Source organism: Egretta garzetta, unplaced genomic scaffold (assembly GCF_000687185.1).
Source record: "Egretta garzetta isolate BGI_Z169 unplaced genomic scaffold, ASM68718v1 scaffold53, whole genome shotgun sequence".
Classification (NCBI taxonomy): Eukaryota; Metazoa; Chordata; class Aves; order Pelecaniformes; family Ardeidae; genus Egretta; species Egretta garzetta.
In genome coordinates, this window is record NW_009259312.1 from 833,892 (window position 1) to 844,179 (window position 10,288).

The 10,288-nt window shown below is 40.6% G+C and overlaps 1 protein-coding gene across 2 annotated transcripts in view; it reads right to left on the reverse strand.

The window, feature by feature from the left end:
• Positions 1 to 482: 482 nt before the first annotated feature.
• The window catches only part of IDS (iduronate 2-sulfatase), a 20,564-nt gene continuing 10,758 nt past the window's right edge, over positions 483 to 10,288 (reverse strand). The window contains exon 8 of one of the 2 annotated variants that reach the window (XM_035891979.1): positions 483 to 2,536. In XM_035891979.1, the coding sequence (XP_035747872.1) occupies positions 2,352 to 2,536 (185 nt within the window). In that variant the 3' untranslated portion in view covers positions 483 to 2,351. The remainder of the gene's footprint in view (positions 2,537 to 10,288) is intronic. The other variant, XM_035891976.1, reaches the window with a different exon arrangement.

Sequence of the window (10,288 nt, forward strand, 5' to 3'; positions counted from 1 at the left end):
ATTTTTAGTATTATTAGGTAAAATCCTGGGTCACTTGATTTCTATTAATGGTTAAAGAAGGAAACAGTGTCTCAAAGAGGCAATCAGTCTTGCTAAAGCATAAACTGAATCAGAGCTTCAGAAACTCACTTTACATTTTATGTAAAAATAGAAAAAGTAATATATGCACTAGAGCCATTAAAATGCATGTGCATTTGTGTGCAAGTTCTCTTTCTTCTCTTCCTTTCCTTCCCAGCTTGATAACTATATTGTTGATAGGAATAAAATATCAGCCTTTACTTGTACACATACCCAAGATCTTGTAAGTCATTACAACGTGTTTTTGAGATTTGCCACTTCACTGCTCTATAAAAAGCTTCCTGAAAAAGTATTAACAGATGGCCTCTTACTCTCTGAGACTGTTCGCAATACACCAGATGGCAACCTGAAAGAGAAAATCCAACTTACATTTTCAAAACTGAAAGAAATGTGACAATATCCTCACAATAAATATACAGCATGAAGGTAGCAATAAATGATCCGTTTGAAGAAAACTGGCTTTCTTTATTTAAGCAGTGAATCCAGCCCTCATTTTATAACATATTGCAGAACGCTTCATATCCAACGCTGGAAGTAATTTCTGATGCAAGCAGAAAGTTTGCTTTAAATGAGCAACAGATTTATGAGAGGCAAGGTTATTTGAAAGAGTGAAAAAACGAGGCAATAGCCTTGGGGGTTAAGACTTTGTACGCTGGATCCCTGGTATCTGGTTTGTGTCTGAGAACTAGTCAGTAGGTTGCAGCATTTTTGCCATTAATGTTAGAAGTATTAAACCCAACTTGCCAGTCAGGAGCTTGTTAGAGGAAGGTAATAACTGTTCCAGATACTTACTGCTTTCAGGCTTTCCGATTCACCTGCTAGACAGGAGCTTAGCTCAGCTCACAAGAACTGGAGAGCTCTGCTAAATGCAATCAACCATTCTCAGTGTTATGAGCTGTTCTTTGGGGCTGAGGCGATCACTTAGATGAACCAGGGTGTCCTTCAGATAGAGGGAGTAATCCCTACGCCACGAGTCCCACAAAGGACTACTGACGGGGTTAGAGACCTAAAAAGATGACTTTGTACTTTGAGGCTTTGCTGCAATTTCAGTAGCACACGTGGAAGTTGTGATCCTTTCCTAATGGCAAAGCCCCCAAGGGATCTGAAGAGATTAAAACAATTCTTAAGGGGAGGAGAGGTAACTTTTCAACCATCTCACACCACGGATCAGTGTAACCATTCCTAGCAAGTTCACCTTTTGCGTGCAGGACACACATGGAAAGCCCACTGATTTCTTCCTCCAAAGCCTCTCCAAAGAGGTACCTAGAGACTGGCAGTGGAAACACAAATGCCTACACCTGCCTTCATGGAAATACAGAGTTATCTGTTGTGCCATCAGGTTTTAAGCAGAATTCCCTACTGAAGTCAATATGCCATAAGCACAAAATTGCCTGCAGGACAAATTATAAAATTACAAACTAGACAGCTGTCCCGCCATCGCCCATAAAAGGAAACCATTCCTATAAAACTGCTATTTATTATTAATAATATAAAATATTAATAATGATACCAGATGTATGAAAATTGTCACAGAGAGAGTTTCCCTCTTTGCTTTCTCACTGGCGATAAACCTGTTTTCACAAGCTATAAACAATAACAAAAATAACACTATGGAGAGAAGACAATAATAGGACTAGAGCTGGGCTTTCTGTGCAAGCGTACCACCACGTAGCTAAAAAACCTTTTTTGTTAGTCCAAGACACTAGACTATCAGTATCAGTAGATTGGAGAGTTTCAGGGAAGAGGAGAAATCTGCTAAGTTCCAACCCTTTAAAGTCAACTGCAATTCACCTACAGATTTCACCTGGCACTGGAACAACCCATTCACCCTAAAACAAACATTGCTTTAGTTGCTTGTTGATATTGTACTACTTTATCATTTTCTGATAAGACTAGAGATCCATAATGGTAAAAACTACACTGTACAAAAATTAATCTTCAGAAGAACATCGGATAAAACAACATCTCAGAGCGAAGATTATTAATGTTTTTTCAGTCATTATCCAAGTCACCAGTATGATGCTTAAGTAGCAGCGTTTAAATGGTCTTTTGTATCTGACAAAAAAGTGGTTTGTGGTTTAGGATCTTGAGATTGCCCAGTTTGGAAAGTGATAGTATCATATCCCCCTAGTTTCACTACTTGTTAAACTGCTGTTCATGACATGAGCTCAGCTCATCCAGTTCCTACCTGGTGCTCATCGCCTTCCAGAATCAGGCCAGACTACCACCTTCACCCCTTGCAACAACGTACTAATGCACAGCCCCTAATTGCACTACTGCCTCCATACAACTACTGCACTCCTTGCAAAGCCACTTGAAAAGTTCAGATACATTGGAATGGTAATTGCATTGCTTTCATCTGTTGTCTTCATGTAGGTGTGAAGTTCTGCAAGGCAGGAGCTGCATCTTAGGTCACACGGTCCTTTGCGCTCTGGCACTCCTCTAACTTCTTGGTGAGCTATATCAACAGAAGGGGAAAAAAAAAAGTGGTTTTTGTTGGGTTATCAAGCTGAACCAGCTCCCAGGGAATCAGACGCGCACCAAGAGAAGGGGGAGGGCAGAGCCAGCCAGCTGTGAACAGCAGCAGGGAGGTGGGACCATGCCTGCTACTGGCAGCCAGCTCAGCCGCAGCACAAAACCTCCCCCCTGCAATGGTTTGCACGGTGTCTAGCCCAACTGGGCCCTTATCCAGTTAGAGTCTCTAGACCCAACTGAGAATGGGAGATTAGAAACACTGAACATTTTCTAGTAAAAAAACCGTGTGGCACCACTTAAACTAGAAATCTACCTTTGCCATTTGAGTGAAACAATGCCAGTCTGCTAATCCCAGCAGCTTTCATGCAGTCACACCAGCAGAGAACTTGATTTACTTTATGAAAGAGGTTAAAAAAACCCCAGAGTTCCTATTACATTCTGTTTCCCCTCCTCATTCAGTGATCAAATGCATGAAATGAGTTTCTACCGCACAAGCTTGGGTTTCCATTTTAAACCCAATGGAATGACAGGGGATAACAGATGATGACGGCCTGTCACCATTCACTTCTGGAGCTGGCAGGCTGGAGTGGCATGCTTTGGCAGTGTACGAGCTCAAGAAAGAGATGCCATACCCTGAGAGATGACTGCACTGGGCTTTTAAAAGCAGCTGTACTGTTTGAGCTCGCCTCAGTGCTGCTCTCTATGAAGATTGTTTTGCCTTGCTGGTGCTAAACAGGGAGATGCTGGTATGACACCAAATGGGCCAGGGTTACTAACCATAAGGTAGTAATCATGAAAGTGCAAGTTGGCCACAAGAGCTAAGCTGCTGTGCAGCCTGAAGACTGCCTGGAGAAGAGAACTGAAGGACACTACTTTTCAGCCTGATTCCAATTCCAACTGTAACTATTGTTAATAATATCCTTACAAAACTAAATACCAACCCTCAAACTCATCTCTGCTGTCCTGCCCATCATAACATTTCCAAGGCATAATCATTTCTTAAAACCAGCCACTTTTAGACTAATGCATTTTGCTGCTCCAGCACAAGAGGTCTCCTGTGTCTGCAGCTCACAACAGGAGCCCCACTGACCACTTTTATAGCTTTAAGTTTTCAGTTCAAATCATACCAAGAGTTTCTTAATGCAAACAGGATTTATATTCCTCCTATACAACAGGTTCCCTATGAAGTTGTCTGTACAGAATCAGCAGTGAGAAAACACATCTCGGAGAATTTGTTTTATTCTTTCTTATGCTTCTCCTGAATTTGAAGCGGGGAGGAAAGAAAAAAACGCAGAGCCACGGCACAGAACCCAGCTGAAATTAAATATTTGGCTCAGTTTTGAGCCAAGTTTATGAGAAACCTCTGTTAGATAGCACAACCGCCTTTACTCTTATATTTCAGTAAGAGATTTTTGGAGTCAAACGAGCTCAGTGAAGTCTTGGGTCTGGACTGACGGCAGGCCTGTCACTCTTGGTTGCCATTACGTTGAGAAAGGCTTGCATCTCTCATCTTGATATTCTATTCATTAGAATTACACCATTCATTATAATTGTTGCTAATATTTTACATTTTAGAATTACTACGTCTGGTTCCACTCTTTCTAACTCTGGCATAAATCACAATGTAGCTTGCAAGTGTGAAACTGGTGTGAGGGAAGGAACCAGGACTTGCGCTGTTAAGACCGTCAAAATGCCTTGGCCTAGGTTTCTTTTTGCAGAGGTTGGGGCAGGGGGGGAATCAACTTAGCTGAGACAAGACTGCTGGGAAACAGCAATTTCTGCTTCATACAGAGTTAGAGCACAGCTCTTAGGAGTGCAGCATTCAAATAAGAATCAGCATTTTAGCTGGAGACAAATGCACTAATCATGGTCATGAACACAGCTGAACTAAGTGTCTCAGCAAAACCACTCAGTAATGGCATTAGTCATGATAAAGGAAATGAGTATTTTCAGGGTAGGACACACTCAAAGAATACAAACAGAATCCTTTGTGCCTGCTTCTGTGGAGGAATGATTCAGAGTATGTATTTGAACAACTTGCTACTAAAATAGCAGCACAGTTCAAGACATCCTTTAAAGAAATGCGTCTGGAAGAGAAAGAGCTGCTCCATAAATTGTTTTTTAATTGTCCAGATGACAGATTCCTCTATCACCGGGCAGGAACAGTTTAGCAGGAAAAAAAAAGGATGGAACAATAAGGGTTATTTTTAAAGTAAATTGAAACAAACAAACAAGCAAAAAAAAAAATCTCTATTTTACCTTTAAGCATTCGTAAACTTACCCTTCATTAACAAGTGACTGATCTGTTCTATACTCTATGAAGTTGTAAGGACATGACAAATAGGACTCTCAGCCTATTTGTAAAGTAATCTACTTCTACCTACCTCTGCTTCACACACCGATCTTTTCTTCCAAGCACATTAGCTAGCACTGGGTGAAGAAAACACCAATGCAACTGAAGAGATTCTATAAAGATTTAGCAGTAAAAATTCCTAGAAATCGGATTTTTTCTAAACTACGTATCACATGAAAATGTGTAACTTACTGTGTAAGAACAAATGATATTAAAAGGGTGATCATTTTTCTTATCGTTTAAAATTTGGAAGCACTACTTCCAACATGCTTCTAATACAAAAAAAAAAAAAGACAATAGAAGCATTCCACTACCCTGGCCACATATCTCAGTGACTTATAGCTGCTGCTGATTAACCATATCACAAGTCTTCATTGCAAATGCAAAATAAAATGTCTAGTGATGGCCAATGCGCCACAGCTTATGATTTTCTGTCTGACATTCTTTGATGTGTTACTGACCTCTAGTCGAGGAGCTCTGGAATTACAGGGCAGAGCCGCTCCCACATGTGCCGGTGACATCTGAAGAAATATTACAAAATCCTAACAAAGAAGTGAAAAGCTGGAGGACTTTCATCTCCTTTCAGCTGTGGTCACGAAGAAGATGCAATGCAAAGTGTAGACAAGCACTATCTGCAAAGCAGATGGAAGCTTTACGTGAGGTTTGTGCGCGAGACTTGATGTAGGAACATCACGTGTTTGCACTTCCTAGATTTTAGCTTTAAGGTCTTGTGACTCTTTTACACTTGTCAAGGAAAGTGAAATGTTATTGATCTGCAATCAGGGATACAAGAAACGTTGGGAAATCCAGACCTGGCTACTGTTTCAAACTAATAACTGTGAGAGCGGAGAGATAGAAGAGAGATGTGGGAGCCTTATGAAGCCTAACAAGCATAGAAATTCCATCCTGTGCTACCAAGACATTGCCATGTAAACCTGATACAGTCCTGAAAAGTGAACAACTGACCTTAAAACACAGAGCACTGAGATGTTACTAATACTCAGTTACCCACTCAGGTGGGTCTCTTCAGCCCACTGGGTTCCTCCAGTACCACTAGTGCTGGGATGGATGTGCCACGGTCTTCTGACACTGGTTCGACAAAGCATTTTAAACACATACTGAGCTAACACACTTAAGTGTTTTACTGAATAGGAAGGTACTTAAGTGCATGGCTTAGTGCTTTACTAGGTCCTTTACTAGGGCCTATCTGTATTTAATAAAGGTAAATGAAGGTTAGCACTTACTCCTTTCACAAAGTGAGTATTAAAAGAATCCTTCGACAAACCATCACTTACAGAGGGAGTGAAAAATTCTGATCTCATTTGCATGAGCTTACATCAGAAAAAACATCATTGCTTTAATAGAGGAACATGCAACATGGAAATAAAGAAGATACTCAAGGTGTTTCCACCAAGTATTATCTTGGAAAAGAGTAATTGCAGGCAAGAGTAACAGTTACAGAAACAAATAACCCTCAAAAGAAATGAGGGTTTGCAAATTCTTAAAATATGAAGACCCATTTAAAGCAATCCCTTCACAGCTTCCCTGTCCAGAATGCTACACCTCCAAAATAAATAGCTGTAATCTCTGCTAATCTTATTTCAGCAAAGAAAAGCTAAAGCTAGCAACAAGAAAATGATTATACTATCAAGTTCAATAAGCCGATCTATTTGTTTTTAACATCCCTGACCTTGATTTTGTTTAGTAAAACAAGGTATCCAAGTTTTCCAGCAGAGTAGATAAAGGAAAAAGATGAGTATCCCACAACTGCATGTAATGAGGGCTCCCTAAGTAATGAATCACACCCTTCTTGCTGTGAAATATTTGAGGGGGCTCAAGTAAAGAGAATCATTTCCTTCAGTACAAGATCAAACTCACTTTGAAAACAGGAAAATGTGGGAAGTATTAGGCTAGGCTGCAAGTTCAATCAAGGATAGATATTATACACTTCATACCTGCCAAGATTTGTCTTCTAGGAATTATATCCCAATTCTATTACCAGGAAAGTATTTGAGAAAAGGCTCTGTTCTTTAAAGCTGGAATAGCAGACACAGAGATCAAAACAAACTTTTTCCAGACATGTGATTAATACTTGCCCTTTTATTAGGCAATTTGTTGGGAGAGAAAGCCCTGCTTAAAATTCACTGCGGCTCTCCGGCCAGGGGAAGCATTTCTTTGGCTCTGCAGGGGCTGTGTAGCCTGGCTTTCCAGGAGGGAGGAGAGGGAGGAGTGGCATTCCGACAGCAGGATCTGGGTGCGCCTTCAAGGCAATCACAACAAAGCTCGATGGTGGGCTGGTAAGAGGGGAAATGGAAGAAAAAGCTGCAGCTCCATTTTTCAGAGAATTACCACCACTAGCCTTTTCCAGTTGGGCACCCGTTCTTTATGGCAGCATCTCCTCAACTCAGACTATTTCATGTCATCCGCAGGCTGCATTTGGAAAGCTTTGGAAAAGCAGCAACAGCTTTGGGTTAAAAGCACTGAATAAGGAATCAATGAACTTTTTAGATCCATGTGTGCTCACAGTTCTTGTCCGACCTTGAGTAAAAATTTCAGCTCTCTAGGCTGGAGTCCCCCATCTGTAAACCAGCAGTAATCTTCCCTGACGGCCCCTCTCTCCTTCCGTCTGAGCGTTGGGGCATGGATACCACTCTCTAGAGCACTGCAAACAGAAAGGGCCTAAACCCAACTCCAGCCTTCACCACTGTGCTCATGTGCATAATAATTTGTGAAGCCAGATTAGAATTGGCATTTTTAATACCATGAGAAGCCACATGAATTGGGACTTTTTTTTTGCCAATATCCTGAATTTTCCCTGCAAGACAAAAATTACAAAAAAAATCTGGTTTAAAAACTTGAACTGACACTCGTGAAAATGAGCCATTTCATTTTGACAAAGGTGAACATTTTACTTCTATGAGGTCAAAATTTTTTGTTTTATTATTTTCACAAAGTAATTGCATTCTCATTTGTTATAATACCCTTTTATATTATGTCAAAATTATGCAATATAATAAAAATTGAAATTAAATTGAAGCAAAGGCCCCTGATCTTATCAAAGCACAACTCTTCAATAAAACTGTCACCAAAGCAATATCTCTACATAAGACAGTTTGATTTAATCAGATAAACATTTTCCTGACAAAAAAAGACTGCAGTCAGATGATACTCAGCCAGCGCTTATTATCTCTACCAAAGATGCAGAAACAAGACTTTGTCCATAGGGCTTGCAGCTACGCTTGCAGCCCAACAGAGCCCTGAAGCACAATCAGGCTCTGACTTAATTTGTACCCACCTCACCAAGCAGCTTCAGCGGGCTGCCTAGGAAGGCTCCAGCCCAGGGATCTGCTGACATTTAGCACAGGCTGGCCATGGAGCACATTCAATTAGGAATATGTAGCATGCAGGTAACTGCTCTTCAGTTACACAGTAAGGAGTAAACTGGGAATTCCTCAGCACAAGCATACAAGATACTAGGAATTAAAGACTTAGGTTCTACTACAGCATCAGGACCAAAAGAAAAGAGCAAGGATTTTGAATACATGGATAATGACAAATTGAGTACATTTAGGACAAGATCACAACACTGTCCAGAGATGGATTTTCGAAAGTGTTTCAGACATAAATTCAAAGAACTTGTGCAGTTAATCACATGTACAAAGCTTACAGATTTTATACTTAAAACACAGAAATAGATGAGAGCAGAAAGAGGAAGATCCGAGTACCCCTAGATGTCCACAGTGCCTAAAACCAGAGATATAAAACATTTCCCTTTCCAGTCTTGCTCCCTTTAGCTTTCTGTTCTTTCTGTCTTCTTGCTGGATCCTAATCTTTCAGATCATGACGTTATATCTGATTTCACTGTTCATTACATCTTACTGTTCCTTTCCTCTCTGCTGTTTCAGACTATTATCCCCACTCCGTGTCCAACTGCACCTACAGAAATATCACAAACTTTGCTATTTCCTCTTGCTTACTCAAAGCTCCATTATAGTTCGGGCCTTCACACACTCCTGGATAAAAATGTTCTTCTACTGCTCAGCATTGAGCCAAGTGTTAAAGATAAGAGGGCAAAAGGCTCTTTTTGCTGCTTTATATGGTGGATCTTGATATTGGTAGTCTATCTTCTTTCATAAGCAGAACTCCCACAGACTTTAAAAGGAGATCTGTGCACGTAGGCAGAGAAGAACATTGGAGTCAAGATCCACCCATGCAGATCTGAAGATAATTTTCATTAGCTAGAAATTCAATCACAGAGGCATAAAAAGTTTTGACACAGAGTCATCTTAACTTGGCTGGGAGTTTCTGATGTGAAGAACAAGAAGGTCTATGGCCTAGAAAACTGTAAAGCGCTGGAAAACCTAGTTACCAAGAGGGTAATTTCATTCTTTATGTAGCGTTTCACATTTGAATGCTAAGTTACCACTAGAGGAGGAAAAAAAAAATAAATAAATTCCACATTCAACAAAGGACCTCAACTGCAACCACCAGGCACTTCCCAAATACAGTCCGAGACTCTGTACTAAAGGTCTGAAACGTAAGCTGAGCACAGTGCCCTGCAAAAGCTGGGTGTTGACCATGACATTATGGCCATTTTTTCAATGGTGATATTGCTGCCTAACAAAGAAAACACACATTAGGACTAGGAATTAAGAAACATCCCCAATAGAAGCATTATGTCTATATCCCATCCTTCATGCTGTGGAACACTCGTTCCAGCAGGGGACTCCACTTGACCTATACAACACAGCAGCAAGTCACTAATACATAATTAACATGCAACAGTCATTAATTAGGTAACATCTGACCAACAGCCGGGACACTCAGCTGCCTTTGCCTGTCTCACCACACAAAAACAGTTGCAACTCGCACAGACAGCTATTAATTCAAAACGTACCCCATTTCCCCCAGCAAGCACAGAGCACAGGCCAAAGGGGGGATTCCAATCTGTTGCACAGCAGAGTCTGTAGCTACAGCATTTCCATACACTCCAGTGTGCACAGCATGCCTGAAATTAGACCCAAATCTTTCCTTTGCAAACAGCATGCTGTAAACATTCAAGTAAAGTATTACAAAGTACACCCAAATAGACAGCCATCTCCATTTTTTGAAGATTCCTATTGCTTCTGCTTTGTACGTAGCACATATTTTACTTTGCTTTAAAAACTTTCATTTTAGGCTGCTGTACATCTATACACTAGGAACAATGTCATGAGTTATGATTGACTGACGTACAGCTGTTTAGGGACCAAAATTTTAATTCCATTGCTTAATCACTCTTGTACATTAGCTTATTAACAGAGGCCTGTTTATCGACTCTGCTTTGTGCCAAGTGCTTACGATGGCTACTCTGGGGTCCCCAGTGGGATCTCCCCATACATA